Below are 25,123 nucleotides of genomic sequence, written 5' to 3'. Positions count from 1 at the left end.
CACCAATCAATACGAGATGCTGTAGGCCAGTGGTTCTCAACCTGGGGTCCCCAGAGGTTTTAGCTTACAACTCCCTGAAATCTCAGCCAGTTTACCAGATGTTAGGATTTCTGGGAGTTGAAGACCAAAAACATCTGGGGGTCCCAGGTTGAGAACCATGGCTGCAGGCCATATTTCAGAGGAAGGAACAGACTAAACAGTCTTCAGATATTCCTTGCCTCGGAAAACCCTATGAAATTAATGAGTTCACCATAAGTTGACAGGTAACTTGAAGGCACATGCACACATGCACATAGGGTGCTCAGGCATCATCACTCTTGGCTGTCAGGTGGCAGTGCTGGATTGGAGTGCTTTGCTTACCAGCTGAATCTCTATGCCAGCTGTACCCTTTCAGACTTGGAAACACCATTCTATTCATAGGTCCATATGGCTTTTTCATTTCTCAATTTTAAGCAGCTGGGCAAAGACCTGGGCGTTTCTTGGCAAACTTAACAACAACAACAACTACTACTACTACTACTACTACTACTATTTTATTTTTGTACCCCACCTCCGTCTCCCCGAAGAGACTCGGGGTGGCTAACATGGGGCCAAGCCCAGGCAATTACAATAAAACACATACATGACATCATCAGGAGGTAAAAATCAGGAGGTAAAAATACTAACACAGAAACATAATAAAATAGTCAAATGGTAACAGTAACATAATAAAATAATATAAAAAACTGGACAAGAAATAAATGAGGGCGAACTGGGCCAGAATATGAGTGAAAATTATAAACCCTATGGATGAGGGTAGATAGATAAAGTGCTGCATTTGGTGCAAGATTTGGGGTGGGTAGACGATGAAGTTATTCTTGACTGAGAGACTGATAAAGTGCATCATATACACAATTGACACTGAAAACGGGACCTGTCATGGGGATCAATTATACATTAAGTCTGGTTATGCAATTTTTGAATCATTGCAATATTAGAAATTGGATGTGCTTCTGTTTATGGTTAATGTTTTATACAATTTTTGTTTCATGTTAGGTGCCTAAAGATGGAGTGCAAATTAAAGAAAACCCAAAAGACTAACTTTAAACTTCTTGCGGAATTCCTTCTCTTCTTTCTCTATCTTCTTAACTTTTTGTGAATCACGCTCATCTGATCTGGCTTTTCCAAAACTTGAAGGCTTCATATTGATCCCCAAGCTAAACAAATTTGAAAACAAAACAAAAGTAAACAGCAAAATTATCAATATGCAAATTAACATACAGTTTACAGAACATTTTAAAATATTATTTCTGGCTTGAATCCTATATCAGTGGCTTAACTAATCAAATTCTCCTCCGAGACTTGATGAAAATGCAAGATGGATAATGTTTACACCAGACATCATGCCAGGTTTAAGGATTCTGTCCTATATTGTCTTCATATGTTTTATTAAACATTACCTAAAATGAATTAATACTGTATATTAATAAAGTGATGGGTGGAGGAGGATTGTACATTGTTCTCCAATTCCTTGTACTTTCCAGCCTTGTGTCCTTCTCCAAGTAAACAGTCCCCCTGTCCATTTGCCCATTTCTGAATGGTGGCTTACTCACAATGGCCATAGGCACAGACACTCATGTCCTTATACATTTGTTCCCTTGCCTTCCTCTCCTAACCTTTCAATTTCTACTTGCCTGCCAATATAAAAGTCAAGCAACCCACTGTGTAATTAGCAGTAGCCTTGGAGCCCCACAGGGTGCAATGGGTTAAACCCTTGTGCTTGCAGGACTGCTGACCGAAAGATCGGAGGTTCAAATCTGGGGAGTGGGGTGAATTCCCGTCTGTCAGCTATAGCTCCCCATGTGGGGACACGAGAGAAGCCTCCAACAGGATGGTAAAACATCAAAAATATCTGCTGTCCCCTGGGCAACGTCTTTGCAGATCGCTAATTTCCTCACACCAAAAGCAACTTGCAGTTTCTCAAGTTGCTCCTGACATGAAAAAAAGCATTAGCCTAGCAGTAGTCTAACACAATCCCCTCACTGATTGTTCTTTCTAACAAGCCCAAAATAAACGGGGGTGGTGAAAATATGCTAACTGCCAGGAGTCACTTCAGTTAACCTGCAGCACTCCACACCATTGGCTATATTATACCCTTCAACTGTCCCAGTTTAGTAGGGGCAGTGCAGATTAATCCTCTTTCATCCCACTAATTTCAGCTGCTTATGACATTTCCATTTCTCTTTCACTCACTTTTTATTTAGTTTCTGGCTTACTCCAGTGGCTACAAACTTTCAAACTTCAAAACTCAACTCAAGAAGAGGGAGAAGTAGGGGCAGAATCTTGCCCTTCCCAATAGACATAGGAAAAAGCGAAATCTTGCAGCCTCTGTTCTTCCTCATTAATAGCTTTTGCCATCTTGATCACACTGATGCTGACCATATATGTCCTGAGTTTCATTTGTGAAATGTTGGAGAGTATGAAACATTAATTCCCGGCCTTCAAAGAAGAGACCAGCTGCAACATAGGTGAACCCTTAAAGAGGAGGAGGCGGGGGAAAAAAAAGGTGTTGCCATATTTGATCATGGCTGGGCCTTAGATCAGCTTGATCCATCCTTCATATTTCAAAATAATTATACACATATCTTTGTGAGAAGTGGGTCTCCAAATTTCATCTGGCATTTCTGTCTAATGGGTTTTGCATCCCAATATACATCTTGCTGGCACAGCATAAGGTGATTCATTCCAATTCCACAATTCCACCAGTATTCAGGGGATTTATTTGTGATTTGCTGAACTGCTCCTGCTTGCAGTTGGGAACGGTTGGCCATGATGCCATACTATGGTATGCATGCAAACTGCTATAGTGATATTTAGAGTAAAGGTAACGAACACACAGGAATTGTGTTTAGACAGGTGGATGGGCAGACAGAGAGACACAACCAGTAGATGAAAGAATTTTCTCAACTCCAATTGTTTTTTTTTCTTTATGCAACCATCCTGTTCAATAAGACCATTCTCCCTATCTTGCCCCCCCACTCTTTCCACAAAGCTCTGTTATCTTCCCTCACTCACCCCATTTCTTTTGGAGGAGGAGGGAAGTCTGTTGGCTCTACATCATCATAAACATCACTGTCTCCTGAATCTAAAAGAAATAATTGTTAAAAGCAAAAATCAAGAAAAGTCTGTAGCAGAGGATTTTCTTATGCCATTCTATAGCAATTATAAATATTTATAAAATGTTTCTGCTATCAAATGAACAATTATAGGGGTAAACATTTATTAAAACTATATCAGGCCCATGTGTTGACAATGAACTATGACTTCTCCGTTCCTCTTCAATACATATTAAGTTCACATATTGAGTTGGATTAGGGCCCATGTGTTTGCAAAGGAGCATTTGTAGATGCTGATAACTTCAAATGGCTCCAACAACTTAAATACTTTGTTGAATATCACATAGGCATGTCACTATATAGAGAGTCAATTCTTGGTCTGCAAAACAAAATAAACTACCAATAGACATTTTTGTTCATTTTGTAAGGAAGAGAACCAGAGGTCATGTCTTGAGGATCATTATAATTTTGGTTCGAAAATACTGTTTTTACTTGAATCTAGTGCACCATCAAATGTAATGCGTACCTCAGTTTTCAAAATCCCGGAACCAAAAGAAGTATTTGCTGGCTAATGTAATGTGCAGTGGGGAAGAATTGCCAAAGACTGATACTTTCAGATGATAAAGGTAGATATGGAGGGGTTGGAATATCTACACAAGGATTAAAACTTTAATAATTGGAGTTTATGTTCCAAATGACAACAAAGCACAATTTAAAGAACTCTTTACAAAGTTATCAGACTTTCATTATGAAAATTGGTGCTTTGTGGGAGACTGTAATGGAGTGATATCTCCAAAGAAAGACAAACTCTCTGGGAAAACAGTTAAAGCAACACAAGGTAATAGGCTGAAGCCTATTCCCAACCTTTTTTTGACCAGGGACCACTTGACCAGGGACCACTCTCCAACATTAGTACCAAAATGGTTATGAATCAGTTTTTGGTTAACTTTTTGGTTTGGTTATTTGGGGTGCTGATTCAGAAAATTGCATTGGATAGATCACATCAGCTCTAGTTTCTGATACAGAACATATGCTATGCAGTAGCCGCCATCTCCTCGTCCACAGAAAACCATATTTAATAATCTAGAGCTGATGTGGTCTATCCAAGGCAATGGTCAGCTCTGCGGAAAGGAGCGGAAATAAAATAAATAAAGAGGTAGGAGGTTCATGGACCAGATTTTCGTTCTCGCGGTTCACTGCTGGGCCACAACTCACAGGTTGAGAACCACTACTCTAGGCTAAAAGCAAAGGAGAAAGAAAAATGGGGAGAGGGAAGGAAAATATTCTGTAGAGAAAACAGAATCAGAATAAAGTGTGTACTAGCTCAATCAGAATCGTAAGAGAAGATGAATTTTTGGACCTCTTTACTTACCTCTTCCTGTTTGCTTTGGTGAAGGACCCCTGTGAGAAAGTGAAAGTGAAATAAATGAATTTCTTGTCATATGACCAATTCCAATCACAGATATGCATAGCAGGATTACTGTTTCTTAGGTTGAATCTCCACAGGCAAAACCATGCTTCCTTATGGGTGAAATCAAGTGGTCTTACCTCCCACTATACATCCTAACTTCAGGATAAGAAGTTTCTTCATAGAAGCCCTTCTAAGTCCTAATTTTCTGAATTTTTGACTGTAATCTCTGCCTGGATCTACACTGCCATATAATCCATTTTATCAAATCAGATAATCCAGATTATCTGTTTTGAACCGATTTGAGTCTACACTGCCACATAATTTAGTTCAAAGCAGATAATTTGGATTTTATAAAGCAGTGTAGATGGAGCCTCTGTCCTGATTAATGTCTGTGCCAAGGCATGGAAAATATTCAACTACTGTTTCCATTATCTGTTTTTTAAATATCACACAATTATTTTCAAAAAACTGGATCAGAGAAGTCAAAGATTGAATGTGGGACTTTTGTACATGTTCTGCCACTGAAATATTTTAATTAAATTGCTGGTTCTCCTGTTCTCTTCTATAAAGAGAGGCTAGAATAGTGGAGTACAGATGCCAAAGTTCACACTACGATGATGATGATGATGATGATGATGATGATGATGATACAGTGTTCCCTCACTACTTTGCGGTTCACTTTTAATGGATTCGCTGTTTTGCGGTTTTTCAATAAACTCTAAAAGACTATTATTTATCATAAAAATTACAATTTACAGCCTAAGGAAGGGAGGAAGGAGAAGCCAAAGGGAGAGAAAAGGAACCCAAATGGCAACAGGAGGCAGAGGAGGCGATTTATCAACACACGATTGGTTGATAAAGACTTCAAATAGTGTATAACTACTAAAATAATGTATAAATATTAAAATAAATATAGCGTCCCTACTTCGTGGATTTTCACTTATTGCAGGTGGTCCTGGAACCTAACCCCAGCGATAAGTGAGGGAACACTGTAACAACAACAACAACAACAACAACAACAACAACAACATGATATTTCTTATAACCCGCTTCCATCTCCCTGAAGGGACTCGGGGGACGAAGCCCAAGAACAAGTAGTTCAACATACAATTAAAATACAACACAAAACACAAGATTAAAAATACATAACAGAACAAAATAATTAAAACATCTTAAAATTAATCACACAACATCATAATTACATGACAAAAGTGGGACTATTCAAATTGCATGAGAAGGGTAGACTTGTGCAAACACAGGTAATAGGACTAGGAGCAGGATAAAGTGCTGGGAATTGAACAAGAGCAAATTCGGACTGTACGGTGACAGTGCAAGCTGATTTATTCAAAAGAACAACAAAACATCCATGTTTTCAAGTCTTTACAGAATGTGCCAGAAGTATCCATGCTGGCTTTTGGGGCATTAGGACTTTCCAACCTTTGCATCTAGGATATAGAATACTGATGGATATGAACTACTCTAACTTGAAGAGAGAAATGAATAAGTTATAAAGATTTAACATAAAAACTATTCTTTCCAAGACAATTTGAAGAGAACTTTCATTACACAAACAGATTAAATTGTCTCCAGTCATTCCCTACATCCATTCTGATAAATGTACTTGTTTGAATCAGATTTAGACACATACAGGGGTTGTATGAGTGAGGGAGATAAAGCAGGGTATAAATAAATGCAACAACAACAACAACAACAACAACACAGACTCTACAACAGATCTGCACAACCTTGGGCAAGCTGGCTAGGGCTTCTAGGGGTTACAGGCCAAAACAGCTGGAGAGCCACAGGGTGTGCAGGCCTGCTCTAGAATATATTGAAGTGTTTTTCCCAAAATGAGGCTAATTTTGATATTTGATATCTATTTCACATCAAAAAATAGATGACAACAGAAGAAATGTTTGCCCAAAATTTGCTTTTCAAATATCTCATTGGGCCAAATGAAGTGGGTTGAAGCAGAGTCCAATACAATTCCCCTATTTTACATTAATTAGTAGGTATTATGTTGTGACCCACCAGAAAGCTCTCCTGTGTGAACTCAAATGAAATTGAAGCCATGCAAGGATAGTGGAGTGAAACTTATCTATCACATTTAAATTGTGCCAACTGCCTAAAATGACACCAAGAGCCTGCTATCTGAAGCAGCCTTCTTGTTTTGTCTCATGTTGAAGCTGCTTTTGCTGATTTGTAGCTGTGACTTAAGCCAACGGGTAGTTGAGGACAGAACATGGCTTGGCTTAAAATGTTTTTATAGCTTGGGTTATTTGACAGGTGGCTTGATTATGTGGCTGGTTAGGCTGCTGTGAAAATTGTTAGTAGCATATGATCCACATTTATATTAGCTATTAGTTTTAGTGAACTTTTTGGTGTTTTATTCACAGCAGTCTCTTACGGGGAACCTCGGTTATCTTCTTTAGGTGTTGTCTCTCGTACACTTTTCTTTTGGAAATCTTTTCCTTTCAAAATCTTCAAAATCCAGGAATCACCTTTATCTTCATCCTGTGACACAGACCTTTGGAGCATGCATGCAATTATCACATGGCATGTTTTTACTCACAATTTGAAAAACACATTATTAAATGCAAAGGGATCTTCTAGCTACTTTGAGACTAAATGAGAGAAATAAATTGTAGCAGAAGCTTTTGTAGTCATAGTCTACACAAGCTTCCTCAGGTCTCTGACAATGTAAAATTTAATCCTTGGAAGTACTCCATATATACAACCATGTGCGAAGAATACCCAAAGTAATGAGAACCAATATCATTTTGATGTCTTACTGATAGTAACCTCCTCAACAAATCTTATCCCGAGTTAAACATTTTAAAGACAGAAGCATCCACTAGCTATTGCTCATTTTATATTTCATTTCTATTTTATCTTCATACTTACTTTGTTGGTACAATGTCATCATCCTCAACTCCATCATAGATATCAGGGGACGGAGGGGGTGGGAATCCCACTTAAAATGGAAGGAAAAAAACACCTTAAAATTAGGTCTCTACAACATAAATAAACCAGTCTTGCAGCCAGGACATTTATAGTGAGGGGAGCAATATGAAGCTGTCAAAGAAATAAAGAACTGCAAAACAGACAAATTATGTGTCTTAAAATATTAAAGGCTCACATATACATCTATTCAAATTTCAGTTCCACTGAGTTTCGACCTAGGATGGTCAAGTAACTACATACGGATAATGAAATAGGTCTTGCAACGTTTTAAGAGCTGAATCTGTAGTGTAGATCATAGTTGACAATCAAATTGCTGCTGGTCTGCATTCATAATTGGTTACACTACTCTTTGATGGTAGCTTAAAAACAGCCTGAGAAACAGGTGGATGAATGAGTAGGGAAAGATGGAGAGTAGGATGGACAGAGTGATAGACATACATATTTTAATGTTTACATAACAAGATGACAATGAAAGAAAAACTTACTTCCTGTGGTACTCTGACCTCCACTTTGACCATGAAAAGAGAAAAAAAATAGGTCAAGAAATATATACATAACAGTAGAGTCTCACTTATCCAACATTCGCTTATCCAATGTTCTGGATTATCCAACGCAGTCGGCCTTTTAGTAGTCAATGTTTTTGTAGTCAATGTTTTCAATACATTGTGATGTTTTGGTACTAAATTCGTAAATACAGTAATTACTGTGTAGCATTACTGCATATTGAACTACTATTTCTGTTAAATTTGTTATTAAACATGATGTTTTGGTGCTTAATTTGTAAAATCATAACCTAATTTGATGTTTAATAGGCTTTTCCCTAATCCCTCCTTATTATCCAATGTATTCACTTATCCAACGTTCTGCTGGCCCGTTTATGTTGGATAAGTGAGACTCTGCTGTACTCTTTCACACACACAAATGGAGGTGTGAGATATCAGTTTTCTTGTTGCATATCTTCCCCATCTCAATTAATTTTCTGCTGTTTCGCATTATCAGCTGCTTTTAAGATATCCTTGTCTCTCTTTCCTCCTTTCACTGCCCTCTCTCGTGCCCTCAGCTTAATTTAATTGTTGCAGGCTGAGTCTGAGGTGTAAAAACAGTTTACACTCAGTTCGGTCTGCAGGAGAGAGAAGAGCTGAGGGGATGGAATCTCGCATTTCCCATCAGCCACAGGCAAATGCAAACTGCTGCAGCCTACAGGAGTTGTGATGTACCTTTTAAAATTTTAGATTAATAGATTATCCCTGGATGAAAAGGATACATGCAGAACCCAAGGCAGCTTAGTTTGAAACCCACATTCAGATCACAACACTCAGAATAGAATAACTTTATTGTCATTGTGCCATTGAACAATGAAATTAAATGTCTTCCCCAGCACACACCACAAAACATCACATCCACCCCTCTACACTACCCAATGCCACATCAATGCAAAACCTTTGAGTTCAACATAGCCACAGCTCTAGGATAAAAGCTACCTCTCAGTCTGTTTGTCTTTGTCTTTGTCACCCTGTACCGCCTTCCAGGTTTGGGTACGGGGTGACAAAGACTCTCCCTCCCTTCCTTTCTCTCTAAGCCCACTTCCATGCAGCTGAATAAAATCCCACATTTTCTGCTTTGAACTGGATTATATGGTAATGTGGACTCAGATAACCCAGTTCAAAGCAGATATTGTGGGATTTTCTGCCTTGATATTCTGGGATATATGGCTGTGTGGAAGGGCCATAACTTATCACACAGTATTGTTGAATAGTTAAAGAGCAAGAAAATTATATACATGACCCAGTACTTCTTGGAGGAGTTTAAGTAGCAATTTAGTACTAGAACAAATACATTTGAAAAATAAAAAAGCAATTTCTTCCTTACCAAGCAATAGTTCTGCTGAGCAACAATTTCGTCATCACCTATTGTTTTAAGTGGGGGAGGCAAGAATGAACAAACTGGACCACATTATAAGCCTTACTAGAATTGGCAGCTATGGTGTTTGGCCACATGAGAATCTACCACCCTTTCTGCCTTGGCTGTACCTGCTGATGGTGTCCTGGTCCCCAACATCATCATACACTTCTTGGTCACTGTCTTGCTGTCTTGGGCGAAGGTTGATGGAGGCTTGTGGCTTCCTTTTTAGTGAATCGTAGTCAATTTCAACCATTGTCGTTTTAATGTAGCCATCTAAAACACAGAACATTCAGTATCAAAGATGTGCTTTTTAATTTTTGGAACTTCACAATAAATTGTGATCTGACCTGTGTTTTTCATAATGAAAGCAATAAAAAGTTCAACACAGGAGTGGAAGTCTAACCTGAAACATAGCAGGTCTTATCTGATTTGGGAAATAAAACAAGTTGGTCTTGACTCAGGCTGGATTTACACTGCTCAGGATCTGTTCCTGATAATAAAATTATCTTTTTATTCCAGATTATCTGACAGTGTAGACTCATATAATCCAGTTCAAGGCAGTTAATTTGGAATCAGATCCTGGGATATAGGGCAGTGTAGATGCAGCCTAAACATGACCATAAGTTGGCATCACTTATGTGCCTTATACCTACAGCAGCCTCTTGTCCGTCCCAGCCATTTTCCTTCTGGATTGTCTGTGATGCGGATTATTTCAATTCGATCTCCTTGTCTGAACGACAGATCATTCTTCCCTCCTTTGAAGTCCATGCAAGCTCTTGCCTGGTGAATGACTTCAATAGGACCCACCAACTGGACAAAACAAGCATAAGGGTTGTAGAAAAAAGCATCAGACATCTAGCTGTGTTTCATGATTAAACTTCAATACTTCAATAGCGAGTATAATGAGCTGTGACAAATCTGTAATTGAAAAATTAATTGGGTTTGGTTTTATACAAGAATGATCCTTGTCTTTTCCAAAGCTCATGGGCTTTCTCCTCCTCTGTCACAGCCATAGGAATTTTTTCCTTTCCATCTTTGTCTAATCTGGTGGTTCTCAACCTGTGGGTCCCCAGGTGTTTTGTCCTACAACTCCCAGAAATCACAACCAGTTTATCAGCTGTTAGGATTTCTGGGAGTTGAAGGCCAAAACATCTGGGAACCCACAGGTTGAGAACCACTGGTCTAATCTATACTGGCAGCATCACGAAAACCTTTTACAACACTGGCTAAAGCAGAAGCTTTGGATCTAATCTCTTTCAGGTCATGATGGAGGAAAAAGTTGTGTACCTATGAGCTTCATTTTTGGGGAAGGTGTGAGAGTGTGTGACATGCCCAAGGTGGCCCAGGTGGTTTACATGACCAGGAAGGGAACCAAATCCTGATCTCCAAAAGTCATAATCCAATCCTCAAACCATACTGTTAGTATGCTAGTTCTCATGCTTTTTTAAATTGGTTTGGTGCTATTTCATTTATTGTCTTTTTCTAATTGTGATTACATTTTTGTTCTTATGTTGTGCTTTTACTGACAGCTTTGTGCTGCTACTGACAACAATATTGAACTGGCTGTATGTTTTGCAAACAAATGAAATATTGTGTCAATTAGTATATACACTGTTCTTTAATAATGCTTAACTTGCCAGTATATGGCCTTACTTTGAACTTTTTTCTAGTCTCTTGTTCTTTTTTCTCTTTTTCTTTTTGTTCTTTCTTCTCTTGATCAGATCTTTTCTTTTCCTCTTTCTCCTTTTTCTTTTCTTCCTCTCTAGCTGTAGGTCTGCAAAATGAAAAGGGACTGATGTTATATTTGAATCCAGCAGACAAAAAAAATCTACTGAGAAATAAAATCTGAAATACAATGAAGGATGTCTAAAATCGCTCTTCTGTTTGTGGTTCCATCTGTAACTTGTTAAACTTTTTGTTTGTGGATGGAAGTATGTCTGAAATATTTTCACTGTTTTGTGCTCAGGGTTTTTGGTGTGTGTGTACATCTATGCTCCTCATTCTACAAGATAGTAAAGATTTGTTTTTCAATCTTTTGTAAGAAATACCAATGATTTCCCCTCCAACTCTCATAATTATATGGTACTCCAGATGCATATTTCATACCTCATTTCATTTATGTCTTCGTATGTTTCACCCTCATCATTTTGATTCTATTTGAAAAGGAAGGAAAAGATGTTGTCAGGTATAAAATGCACTTGAATGAGAGAGAAAAATATCCTGTTCAATGGTAACAAGGTAACAGTACATAACTGTCTTTGAATGTTTGTACGTACTAATTGCTAGTTTACTTGTTTTTGTATAGAAGTTTAGTCACAACATATATTGTTATGTTTTCTCCTCCTGTATCATTTTAACCAGCAGCCTTCTTCCCTCTCCATAATGGCATAACTGGATGTTGACTTTCAATCCAGACATGGTCATATACCATGTGCCTTGGCCAGCAGTTTGTCTGGTCTGGTTCAGCTACTGTGGAGTGTTTGGAAGGGGTTAATCTGACCTGGCCTCCTGAAAGAGGCAGTCTGACTTTCCTCCCTGAGATGGTTAACAACTTGTCTGGCTCAGGCTTTGCTGCTGTTGGGTGCTTGGAAGGGATCAAGCTGCCTTTCCAAGGAATGCACCACAGGCTGCTGTGATGATCTGTATAGGCAGGATGAAATGAGCAGCAGCTAAACTCTCTGGATAAATAATGAGTTTGGAACAGATAGCTCTTCGGTAGCTGATAATGTTGGATTGTTGTACTTTGGTACACATGTCTTGGACCTTGGCTGCTATTCTTGGGTTAGAACTCTGAAACTTAACCTTGTTCCTGCAATCTGAATTTGGACTCTGCTGCTCTTCTATCTTTGTCTTGAACTTTGTTGTCACCCAAATCCTGGAATTTGATTCTTGGACCTAGTTGTTTCCTGAACCTTAGAATTTGAATCTAGGACTACCTTAATGACTTTGCCTTATGGACTTTGACTTTACTTCAACTCTTGACTTTCTGGCTTGACTTTGGAACTCTGACTACAGTGTATACTCTTGAATTCTGGAATGTTATTCCAAGAGAACTCTTTGCATCTGACTTTTGGACTGCAGACTTTGCTACTGCTTATTCTTGCTCCTAAACTGGCTTTGTAGTCCTCTCAGCATTAAGTGGACTTTCTGACCTTAATTTGTGTTTACTGTATTTCTGTTTTGTTAGCCAGACCTTTGAAAGACTTAAAGTTTTAGTTCTCCATTCAAGTAAATCTAGTCTTGGCTCATCCTGTGTTTATTTGATTAAACTCTAGATGCCTGGAACATGACACCCAGGCCCGTAGCCGGGATTTTGATTGGGGGGGGGAGGGCTGGGATTTTGATTTGGGGGGCGGGGTGAGTCTGAGTGAGAGAGGATCTACCCTAGCAAACCTTTTGTATCGTTATCCCAATACCCCCATGCATATTGGATATATTGAGCATGGTGATCAGTTCATGATATGAATAAACATAACAGTTTAAATAATAAATGTAAGGCCTTCTTGCGGACCACCCTGAATTTTTTTGGGGGGGGAGGCTGAAGCCCCTCAAGCCCCCCCCCCCCCCCGGGCTACATGCCTGATGACACCATGTACAAATCATTATGAACAGATGTAATCTTAGATAGGAGAAGACCAACTTTCCCCAATTTGTTCTCCTCCAGACTGTGTGAACTTCAGATTCCATTAGTCCTAGAAAACATGACCAATGAATGGCCAGGCTTGGAAATATAGTTCCAAAAGATCTGGTTGGGAAAACCTGCACAAGACAATAGCCCCAAAACCTGCAGGTGACAATAAATAAATTAACAAGCCATGTTATTACCAAATAAACCACCCACCAGTAAATGCTGCTACCAAAATTTCTGCTGAGCAATATGGTTTGAATGGCAATCAAAAGATGTCTGGTTAGGTAGTAGGCACCAAACATGTAGCTATTGGGGATTATATTCCAGAACAGAAATTTTAGCTTCTTTTATTATGTATTTATATATAATGAATAGTAACACCTACCTCATCTGCATCTGCGGTTCCTGAGAGGGGAAGAAGCAAAAGGTGATGATTTTGATTTGATAATTCATGTCAAACTATGATTAAAGCACTATAAAACTATAAAATGAGATTTAGGGAAAGATCATTTTAACATGAAATACTTTTAATCTATTCAAATACTAGTACTCATATAATATGGAAATATAGCAACTGTGTGCCAGTTGCTATAGTATGCAATTCAAATTCCAAATCCTGATTTTAATACTTGTACTTCTCTGCATTTCCTATAACTGAAAGGAGCTAGAACTTATCTGATGTTGAAAGCCACGTGTGTCTTGTATGTATTTTATTTTGTTTTATTGTAAACATGGGCTTGGTCCCATGTTAGCTGCCCCGAATTCCTTTGGGGAGATGGAGGCGGGGTACAAAAATAAAGTTATTATTATTATTAAACAGGATTAGCCCTCGTTAATACTACTACAGCAAAACAGAAATGGATAAAGGGAAACTAAATTATTTTACCTTACCACATATCCCCACTGGCCATCAAAGTGAAAAGTATAAGAACACCAAAAGCTGGTAAAAGGAAAAATCATTCAACAAAGTGGAGGTAGGTGGTAAGATATGCTGTTTTGCTGATTGTCAATAAGGGATTCAGTAGATAGCTCTTTTTTTAACTTGCCTATAGTAGGCAGGCACACAAAGCTACTGTAGTTTCAGCTAAAGTAGAATCTCATTCTTTCCCAGCTCAAACATTATTGAATTGTTTACTGCAGGTATGCAGTGAAAGTTTGCAATAATCCTGTACATTAATAGTCAATGTTCTGACTTTCTATTATTATATAGCCATAATGGTATAATCCGTATACAAGACGGGAATTTTAGAGACTTCAAGAAATCTCAAGATGTTCAGAGATGCTAAAATATTTAGCTGAAAAGCCTGCATCTCAGGGAAGAGAGAATAACCTGACAAAGAGAAATATGCCTAAGCATGTCCATTAAATTACAGGTTGAAATAAAACTAAACACAAGGATCAGTACAGAATGGAAGAATATCCTGGAAGAAGAAATGGGTGAATAGGTGAACCTTGAACAGAAACTCTTTATACTGAAAGATCATTAAATACAATTTGCTCATCTCTAAATCTTAATATGAATTACATGGAATTAACCTTACCTCCCGAAAAAAATTCTGCATCATCATAGTTTTCTTCATTTTCCTGAGGTCTACAAAAAGGAAGAAAATGACAATAACAAAGATTAAGCCAAAATTGTCAAAATGCAGTTTTCACTGAAAGCCTAGCTTAAGCCCCATGATTCATTATTTTGAAGTCAAGATCTTTCAAAACTATGTTTTAAACTTGATCCTTCACCCTCTGAATCTGGTAGAAAACACTTTTTATTTGTAAAATCTGTACTGACTGGCAATAATTCAATACAGAATCTTTTTGCACATCATGTTGGGAAATACAATGGACTCTCCCCTTCCCGAACCCAGTCATTGCTGCCATTAAAAGCAGTCCTGCAATTCTCTCTAAGGAACAATTTTCTCCCCTTTCAGTTTAATTCTTCTGTCCAAAGGCATCCACCTCACTCTGATCAATGGTAGGGCTGGATCTGAAAATCACAAGTTGCAATTGTGAGCTATGGGGGCAATTGTAGATTAACCCCAAAGCTGCCATAAGTGCATAGCATCTGAGTCCAGTTAGCAGGTTGACATAAGGAGGGAGAGACACTCTGACCCTCCTGAGGTTACCACCACCTCACAGTCATGTATTCAGTCAGGAATCCCCCCCCTGACTTTCAAATATCCACTTATGGATACAAGGAGGGCCATGTATCCTAATTTATTTAGGAATAACCATCTGGTCCAAGTCTGATTAAAGGTCCATCTACACAGGCCACAAAATCTGACCATGGTCTGGAGTAGCAATTCTCTAGAACAGTCTGGTTCCATCCCACTCAGGCAGCAAAACCGAGTCCTGATCATCTTGAATGGTCAGGACTCTGAGCAAGTTCGATTTAGAACCAACCCTTCTGTTCACACCAACCCTGAAATGCGAGGTTGTTCTGAAGCTTCAAGAAAGCTTTAGAGCATTACTCAAATATTGTTAACATGGGTCTACTTGGCTTTACCCTGTTAGGACATGAAAGACCCTGGATGTCATTTGGATGCCCAGGAGCAACTTCTGGCCTGATTCATATTTGTGCCCATCAGGCATGTAGCCGGGGGGGGGGGGGGGGGGGGGCTTGAGGGGCTTCAGCCCCCCCCCCCCCCCGAAATTCTCAGGGTGGTCCACGAGAAGGCCTTACATTTATTATTTAAACTGTTATGTTTATTCATATCATGAACTGATCACCATGCTAAATACATCCCATATGCATGGGGGTATTGGGATAACGATACAAAAGGTTTGCTAGGGTAGATCCTCTCTCACTCAGACTCAGCCCCCCCCCCCCGAACCAAAATCCCAGCCCCTCCCGAACCAAAATCCTGGCTACGGGCCTGGTGCCCATATAGATAGATCTTTTAACAAAAAGAGCCTTTTAACAGAGAGCAGTAGAGGCCTTGATGCTCGCCATTACAATTACAATAGCAAATGAAGCAGCAAGGACCCAGGTCACGTAGGCTATAGTCTTTCCCATTATAGAGATATGGCATTTCTATTCAAATAATAGTAGTTATGGATATTTCTAGCATCAGCATCTATGCATGCAAATTTTATGCAAATTGAATACTTTTTTCTCTTATTTCTGGTGATGAATTTCCTCTTTTTTGGCACTGCATAAAGGCTATCCAATCCAGGGGACCTTTTTAACGTCTTCTCTGTTATGTGAAAAACAAGATCCTTTCCCCTCTTTTATAGACAAGGAAGGTACATATTCAAGGAAATGTGGTTCCTGCCTCATTTCTACTTGAGTATCCATACAACTTCCAGGTTTCAGGATTTGCATCTTTGTTGTTGCATAGCAGTGAAGGAAAACAAACACTATGATGAGTGTCAAAGCAAGGGTGTTTCAAAATGGCTGTATAGAGAAAATATTTCAAAAGAGGTATGACCAAAGATATTTCCCCAGTTTGCCAAGAAACAAGAGACACAAGCCCCATCTACCCTGCCGTATAAAATCCAGATTATCTCCTTTGAACTGGAGTATATGGCAGTGTAAACAAATATAATCCAGTTTAAAGCAAATAATCTAGATCTTATATGGCAGTGTAGATGGGGTCACAGGTTTGTTGGATATCCACATGGTGTCACACCTTGGCTTGATGTTTCTTGGAGGGAGGATCGGTGGCGCTTGTGCTGATGGGTGGGAACCTGGAGGTAGAGGAGGTGCTGGTGGCTGTGGCTGTGGCTGTGGGGCAGCAGTTTGTGTGGCAGGACTGGCTGGTGGAAGTGGAGGCGGTAAGCCAGGTGCTTGCAGTTTGTTAGAGCCTGGAAAAAAGGGGGAAATTGGTTGATAGAAGGCAAATACTTTTAAACAAAAGCCATTGATTAAATTATTCACAGATTGCTGTATTTTCAACTGTCTCTGCTGCTGCCCTAAACTTAACCAAAATTTTTATTTATTTATTTATTTTATTTATATACTGCTTTTCTCCCCCAGGGGGACCCAGAGCGGTTTTACATAATGGCAAGAGTAATGCCACATATAATACGAAATATAATAAAAACCAACAATTGTAAAACACACTTAAAAACCAATATCATACCCAATTAAAACAGTAAAACACTGTGTGACCGTTACAACAGGGCCAGTAGCATTGGGCCAAAAGTCAGAGCCAGTCTGTATTCAACTTCACATGAATCCAATGAATACATCAGGTTATATCAGCTCATATCCTACAATGGGCCAAAAGCTCTAGACATTTGTTGGTCCTGCAGAGCAATTCTATTGCCATCTTCTGCTAGACAATAGTCATAGAATCATATAGACGAACCTACATATTTTTAGAGAAGTGTTCTCTCAAGTTTAAAAAATGTTTGTGCTTTTTCTTTATATTTGTGGTTTTCCATTTTATGCTGGAGCTTTGCAAACTAATCCTTGTAAATGTGGAAAAACTATTGCACATTTAATCACTTTGTATGCACACAGGTTTAGATGGTTGTGAGAATATGTATCTATGTTTATTCCTGATTTGTAAACAGAAACCACAATCCTCTTAAATCCAAGGACCAATGCGTCTAAATAGAAGGAATATATGCAGTGCCCTCCAAATGTCATGATTTGCATGGACAGTCCCAATTAATTCTGCCCTTGCCCCTTTTCAGATGCTTTTAAAATGTACCAGTTTCTCTTTTCCCCTTTTTGTTCCTGGTACATTTTAAATTGTGACTGCAGCCTCTCTCTCTCTTTCTCCCTCCCCCTTCTAGTTTGGATAGCATAGGGAAAGGTTAACACCCCTGTGACGTTTATGTTACTGTCTGTGTCCCTGTTCATCTCATTTTTTTGTCCCTGTGATAATTGTTTTGGGGTTTTTTAAAAAAAATTTTTGGCTTGTTGTGAAGCTTCAGTGGAAGCTCCTTTTCCACTCCATAATGCATACAGCAGAGAATTTCCCTTCCTACAGTTAGATTGCTCTCACTTCCTATTGTATCACATTACTTTTTAAGTCGAATGTCTGTAACTCAGGGACAGCTTTTAACTTTAATGATTCTATAGAAGAGAATCGGAGGGGGGGGGGGGCTTCCCTGTTTTATTCAAAAACAGAAAAGGCCTCCAACACCCTCCAACAATTCATAGATGAAAATTTAAGATGATCAAAGTCATTAATGTGGAAGAACAGGCAAAGTTATTAATGTGGAAGAGCAGGCAAACCAGAGGAGGCTGCAGAGTTTGCTTTTGCCTGAGCCTACTGGGAAGAATAAGATCCTTCTTTCCTCCCTACTGAGTTAATGGATTGCCAGTTCCAGTCTCATTTTGAACTCTGTTTACACCAGCTGAAACGAAGGATAAAGGGGAGGAAAAAAGGAACAAAGCCATTTCAAACTCAGCTATAAATGTGAACGTACAGAGAAGTAATATCATATGATGTCCTGGCCAAATTGGAAAACTTGAAGGCCATGTAGTAAATTATGTAGTACAAAATGGATGTAAGGTATCAAATTAAATCAATTTGAACAAGCAAAAGGTAAAACATATCTTAAAGCAGGACCAAGACAATACTATTGGGATACTAAAATGGGGAGTTTAATGCATGAAGGTTATAATAATGAGATACAAGACCATATTCTGTTCAATGGCCTAAGAAATTATCTGGATTTAGAGTCTCCTACTCCCCGAGACAGTAAGTGGTTGGGGGATACTTATGAAATAGTCTTATTGTGATGGGTTCCAGATTCAGACCTTAGGTCTATCTACACTGCCATATAATCCAGTTTCTGAATGCAGATTATCTGCTTTAAACTGGATTATGTGGCAGTGTAGATTTATATAATCCGGTTTTAAGCAGATAATTTGTATTCAGAAACTGGATTATATGGTCAATGTAGATGGGGCCTAAGAGAGCTCCATCTTGTACCTAGAATGCTTTAAGCATCAAGTGAAGACTTTTCTATTCCTGTCAGACTTTTAAACAATTTTAAAGCAGAGTTTTAAAACTTCTGCTCTTGACATGCTGTTCAGTGAGAAAATGCTTAGTTTTATTGACTAAATCCTCATGTTGCATTTGCAACACAGCACTAATGCAATGAAACTCAATTTTTCTCCCTCAAATTGGTTCTCAGATGCTCCCCCAAAATTAGTTTCAAGAAGATTTTCTAGTCCACCAGGGCAAGTTTTTGAACATAAATTGATGGCAGTTGGCTGTAATAAAGGAACATTTCCTCAATTACGTTGGATATTGTCTGTTATTGTTTAGTTGCACTATTTTTTCTATTATTGTTGAGTTTTTATTGCCAAAAGTGGAACAAGAGGATATTGACAGTCATTTATTTATTTATTTTCCTCATGTGGAAAACAACAAAAACAGCAACAATAGCATAGCTATTCTCTCTCTCTCTCCTTCAGGCAGCAAAATATCTTGGACCAGCCCAAACTGTTCACTGCTATTCAAACTAATACAAGAAAGTGCTGGGAGAGGTGGGGCAGTATAACATGTTAAAGATAAAACCTCCCATATGATAAGGGATTATGATAGCCTAAGGAGGAGCTTCTGATGTTCATATAATAAATAAAAAAAATACTCACTTTCTTCCTTATTTTTCCCAAATCTTTCCAGGTCAACTGTTGGAGGCCTGCTGGGTTTCTGTGGAGGTGGGCCTAATTTAAATAATGGAGGTAATGCCTTTCGTTTCGGCAAAGTCTTGTCACTTTCTTCCTTTTCTGAGTTATTGGCCCAGGGTCCCGTTGTAGCCACTTTGACAGAACTCACAAATTTACTAGAAGGAGCACCAGATGGTGGTCCCGAGTCTTCTTGATTAAATCTGGAAATGTTCTTGGTGACACTTGACCTTCCTTCTTCGATCTGCTGTGCTAAAGGCTTCGGGTGGACTGGAGACAAGTTGTTCTGATGACTGACAACATGTTTCAAAGCTGGGAAGGGGCTAACGGCGGGATCCACTCCCTTGTTGTTCTCTTCCTCAACATCTTTTGGAGTCCGAAACGAGTTCACTTTGGGTTTGAGGCCTCCTGAACTTGAAGGTGCCCGGATCAAAAGTGCATTTTTGTTGGAAGCTTCTTCATTGTGGATGGGGTGTAGACCTGGTTTTTCCCTAAGAGGTGGCTTTGGAAACAGAGCTTTGTGGTCATTTTCCTGTGAAGCAGAGATTTTTTCCAGGACTTTGGGAAACACAGGCTTTGCTTCACTTTCTTGGAGGTTTGGTTTCAAGTTTGGCTTTGGTCCTGGTGGTCTTGTGACATTTTTTGAAGGGAGAGAGCCAGTTAACCGGTTTTCAGGTGGCTTTGGAAAAAGCGGCTTAGGTTCCTGTTTTAGTCCTTCTATGGGTTTGGGACCCAAAGGCTTAGGAAATCCAGGTTTTTCATTGGCGTCTTTGTTGACCGCTTGGGCCAGTGCAGCAACTTTGCTAGCTATTGGGCTAGATTTCAAAGAGGATGGCTTTGAATCCTTGTCTGAGGCATCATGAAGAGAAGGCTTTGCTCCCACAGAAGTTTTGAGAAGTGCAGGTTTGGTAAAACTGCTGGGTTTGACAGGTGGGCCAGCATTCTCCAGTTGAGCAAATTTCTCAAACGCTGTTTTCGTGACCAAAGAAGGCTGCCCTCCAATTCTGACTTGCCGGTTGTGCACCTCCTCAGCTGGGTTGTTGCTGAACTTCGCCATGATGGATTTCACGTTTGACTGGGCATCCTGCAATTTATAAAGAAGATTTTAAAAGAGAGCAGAGTGAGAAGTCTTTTACAGCAACGTTCACATATTCTGTCCCTTTGAAGGCTTTCCTGGTTTGAGGCTTGTGAGACTCCTGATTGGTTAGAGATACCTCAGCATTCAGTTTCCTGTATGGCTAGAGATGATCAACTTTTTGCTTCATAGCTGTTGTGGTTAAAGTATATTTCAAGGCATTTCTTGCAGATGAGAGCAGTTTTGCGGGCTAGATCTGTCCCAATTTTGTCTGCTGTAATTTTTCTCCCTTCCTGTTACATTTGCGGAATATGGAACTATATTTAAGCTCTTCGTTTAACAAAAATGTGTGCACAAATGTACAGGCTTGAACTTAGCACTCCTATAACCTTGTAACCTTTGGTGTGAATGGGAACTCTAAATTAAAGAAAATAACAAAGGAAGTCTCACTTTTGTGATTTTTTTAAAATATAGTTTCTTCTTGAAGAAATGTCTATGTATGAGGCCCAGGATTTGGGGCATGGGCATACAGACAAAATAACTTCCCACTAATTTCAGTCCTTAATTTGTACTGGCTTATCTAAGATTCTGTGTGCAAATGAATATGGCAGTGCCATTGGGGCAGTGGCCAGATACCGTTCTGAACTTGTAGACCCAAGGTATTCAAATCTTTAATAGTAGCTGTGGGCTAAAGATCTTGATATTAGTGATACAAGTTTTTGTGTATTGTGTGTTTCAAGTTCTTTTAGACTTATGACAGTCCTAAAATGAAGCTATCATTGGGTTTTCTAAGGCAGAGTGTGTGTGGCTCACCCAAGGATACCCAGTGGGCTTCCATGAACAGATAATTGAACTCTGGTCTCCAGAGTAGTTCTCCAGGGACCAAACCACTGCACCCTATTAACTATGAATGGTATGGGGACAGGGACCAAATGCTTTTTTGTTGTGAAGAACATGGGCAGAGCATTAGCTTTGCGAAAGCTGATGACTTTCTCTAAAAATATTTTTTCCGAACATTGGTATTTTGTAGTTGTTCAAAACTGGAGAATGAACTGCTGCCAAGCCCAGAACAAAGTCTGTGCTACAAAGGAAAAGACAACTCTTGGTCTGAAAGAAGTGAAGCACAACACTATTTGTAGCTGTAAACTTGTGAGGTAATTTGGAGTCAGGCAAAACTTCCTATTCACCTTGGCACTGCCTTTCCGTGGGATTCTATTCTCCCATGATTATATGCTCCTATAAGTGTTAGTACAGATAAGGTTTCCCAATCAGGCAAGGATTTTCTGGGGATCTGTATTAAATGTTTTCTGACAGTATCAGAAATGGGAGGTGATACCAACTGAGAACCTCCCAAAGACAATGGCAGTGTATTTCAGCTAACTCTCTTTAGCATAGCCCGGAAGAAGGCAACAGTAAACTTCACTCAAATTCCCAAACAGCATTTATAAGGTTCTAAGGGATGTTGGGTAACTGGTTTCCTAAACAAAATCCTGGAGAGGAGTTTAGTGGAGAGGTGGAGGAGAACAAGGGACTGGGTACTCATGAGAAGTCCTACATTGGATCTCTGAAAGGTTGAGTGTGGCCCATGAGCTGCAAACCTAGGTGCCAGCATTCCCACAAGGTTAATGATTCATATTTATTCTAGGTCCTCCTTTAAAATTATGATTTTGATTTGATGATCTGAGAAAAGCCAGGCTGCTGTTTCTAGGCACATGAAAGTTGCCATTAAATTTCTCAAAATGTCCCCAAGTCATCAAGGCCAAGAGAGAGCAGCAATACTGTTTGTATTGCTGCTCTCTCTTGCCCATCACTGTCTGCTGTTGTTAACTACAGATAAGCCAAGACAAGCTATCAGGACCTATTACCAGGCAATAAAAGTACTCTAGAAGACATTTGGATGTTCTTACCTAGAGCTGGCCCTAATATGAACTAAGAGATGAATAACTGGTGTATTTTTATGTACACTAGAATTTGTGTCCATGACTCAGTTATGGAACAGAATGAGACATGGTTCTTGTTTGAGTTCTGCTTTCCTTTTTCATTTAAATGGGAGAAAGTACACCAGATTATTTGAAGCTCATGCACTCCAACATTCATCTAAAGAAAACCAGGAACATTATAAAGATTTATTATGAAACACATACCATTATCACATCAAAATCTACTTAACTGACACCCCCATTATATACACTGGTATTATATCCTGCACTACAAAGTGAATGATTGAGATGCATCACTGAAAGGAGTTTCTACATGTCAGAATGTTTTTCTACATGCTGAATCTAGTTCTAAATAAAGAACAGTTGTAGCTAAGGGCCAACTGTAGTGTATTACCTTCCATCCATAATACACTGTTACGATGTATTTTTCCTTTGCTCAAAAGTAAGTTTGAAGAATCTGATCCAGATAAAGCTCTTAATATTGGGATACACTTTGATCCATGCTATAATTATGGTCTGGATTCCTCCTCTAGACTTACTATTTACATAGGAAATAGCCTCTATCCACTTCATTGTGAAACTGTTTGTTATGCAGATTTTAGGTATGCAGAAATAGTTCCCCAATCTGATCAGGAACCACAAAGCAAAGTGGTTCAATCTCATCCTCATTCTGGGATGTGTTTGGCACTGGGATGCCTACTTTTACTCCAGAGCAACACTTACACATTTCTTAGCAAAGGGTATGATGGGTGTGTGAGAGTTTGTGAATGCATAAGGAAAATGGAAGAGGGACTGGAGGAAGGCTAATGGATCTACTGCTTTGGAGGAGTGTCTTCTGCTTAAATCTATTTATATTCCACATGTACATTTGTGAATAGGGCTAATGTGCCATAATTTTAATGACATGATGTACCGGAAAAGGTCAAAATGCATGGCAAAGTTAAAGGCAGTAGGAAAAGTGGAAAACCTCAGGTTAATCGAGTCAATCAAAGAAATCATATCCCTGTGTTTTCAAGACATCAACCAAGCTGTTAATGACAGAGTCTCTTGGAAGTCAACATAACTCTGTCAACCTAATGGCATGGAACAACAACATCACCAATAATATCAATAATGTTGCCCTTTGGAGCAGCAGCAGCAGTTGGCTTTTACACCAGTGGCCTGTGTTCTGGGGTTTGGTTCAAATTTTAATGGAACTATCCAAGGTATTGAATCCTATCTATCCAAAAAGGTTGAGCATTCTGATAGTTCACCTACAATTTGAAATAAAACCCTGACTGGATTCATATCTCCAGTGCCATGAATTGCACCATCTGCCATTACTTGGGACAAGGCACACGTCACCCTGCAGCTGTAGTGAAATTTATTCTTGTCTCTTTCGTTGCTCAAAATCCAGATAGAAAAGAATCACATCCTTGGCTCCCAGCATAGAGAAAAAAGTGTTCCCTATACTCTAATTACTTTTAAGACAGGGATGGCTTTTTTTATATAATACACATCACATATTGGGAAAGAACTGTGAAAAGGAACAGAATGAGGAACTAGAATGTTGACATTTCAGAGAGTCTGATCTGTCGTCAGGAATAAAACACCCACGTGATTTCTGAGAGATAAAAAGGCTGCAGTTCTCCATTTATTTTATATATTTAGAAAAAGATCCTACAATTCTATTTCTATGGGTTTTCTGAGAGGAGGGGAAGCCATGTGAATCTTGATCTGGATGTCAGAACAGGGTGGGAGTTGTCTTCACAGGAAAGGCAATCATCCACCCAAGTGGTTGCATGTTATGGTCTTTCAGATAGTGCATCAAACTACAATGTAGACAGAATTTTAGTCCAATACACACAAATTACAGATTTTTCGTGTTCCTCTTTAACCCAAATCCTGGTTTTAAATTGAAAAGTTACCATGAACTATGGGTGGGTATGTTTAAATAGCTTCCTTATCCATTTTTCCTCCAATTTGAATATTGTTCATGTTTATATTCATTTAATGCAAAAATTAAATGAAACTAAAACTCAACAAAATGCTAAGCCTAGCATTTTGTTGAGTTTTAGTTTCATTTAATTTTTGCATGTTTCTTGTGCATATACATTCCTCCTTCCAGATGTACAGTATTACTGTTGTTGCTGTAGTTTTACAAAGCATACTTAGTGTTAGTTAATCCTAATTACATTGGGATGAAACATGCCCATCACACCAAGTAGGGGAGAGAAATATGGAAAATTATCAGCTATTGATGTGCTTTGTCTGAAATAGTGGAGGCAGGTTAATTGTGGGGAGGAAGCAGACCAGCAATAGGATCTGTGTGGCATAATGTGATAAACAACATTGAGAATATGGACAGGGCATCTGGAACTGTTTTAAAAGATTTGAAGAATTCAAGACCAACTGGAAGGTAATTAAGAAATTTGCAACATGTGATCCTTCCCGTGTCAATGCTTCCATGCCAGTTGGGGGGCAGGGCCTCCACCGGAAGTTGAGGGACATTGTGTGATGGGCTGTGTGCTCATATGTCC

At 39.1% G+C, this 25,123-nt stretch overlaps 1 protein-coding gene across 3 annotated transcripts in view; it reads right to left on the bottom strand.

The window, feature by feature from the left end:
* fyb1 (FYN binding protein 1) overlaps positions 1-25,123 on the bottom strand; it is a 52,165-nt gene that overhangs the window by 13,746 nt on the left and 13,296 nt on the right. For 2 of the 3 annotated variants that reach the window (XM_008102849.3, XM_008102848.3), the window contains 14 exons: positions 19,557-20,673; positions 16,627-16,801; positions 14,542-14,591; positions 13,386-13,405; positions 11,479-11,525; positions 11,026-11,146; positions 10,026-10,182; positions 9,501-9,645; positions 7,956-7,978; positions 7,411-7,480; positions 6,914-7,033; positions 4,468-4,496; positions 3,055-3,124; positions 1,082-1,196 (listed from right to left, as the gene is read on the bottom strand). In XM_008102849.3, the coding sequence (XP_008101056.2) occupies positions 1,082-1,196; positions 3,055-3,124; positions 4,468-4,496; positions 6,914-7,033; positions 7,411-7,480; positions 7,956-7,978; positions 9,501-9,645; positions 10,026-10,182; positions 11,026-11,146; positions 11,479-11,525; positions 13,386-13,405; positions 14,542-14,591; positions 16,627-16,801; positions 19,557-20,646 (2,232 nt within the window). In that variant the 5' untranslated portion in view covers positions 20,647-20,673. The remainder of the gene's footprint in view (positions 1-1,081; positions 1,197-3,054; positions 3,125-4,467; positions 4,497-6,913; positions 7,034-7,410; positions 7,481-7,955; positions 7,979-9,500; positions 9,646-10,025; positions 10,183-11,025; positions 11,147-11,478; positions 11,526-13,385; positions 13,406-14,541; positions 14,592-16,626; positions 16,802-19,556; positions 20,674-25,123) is intronic. The other variant, XM_008102850.3, reaches the window with a different exon arrangement.

Source organism: Anolis carolinensis, chromosome 2 (assembly GCF_035594765.1).
Source record: "Anolis carolinensis isolate JA03-04 chromosome 2, rAnoCar3.1.pri, whole genome shotgun sequence".
NCBI classification, from domain to species: domain Eukaryota; kingdom Metazoa; phylum Chordata; class Lepidosauria; order Squamata; family Dactyloidae; genus Anolis; species Anolis carolinensis.
This window is presented reverse-complemented; position numbering and strand designations above follow the sequence as displayed.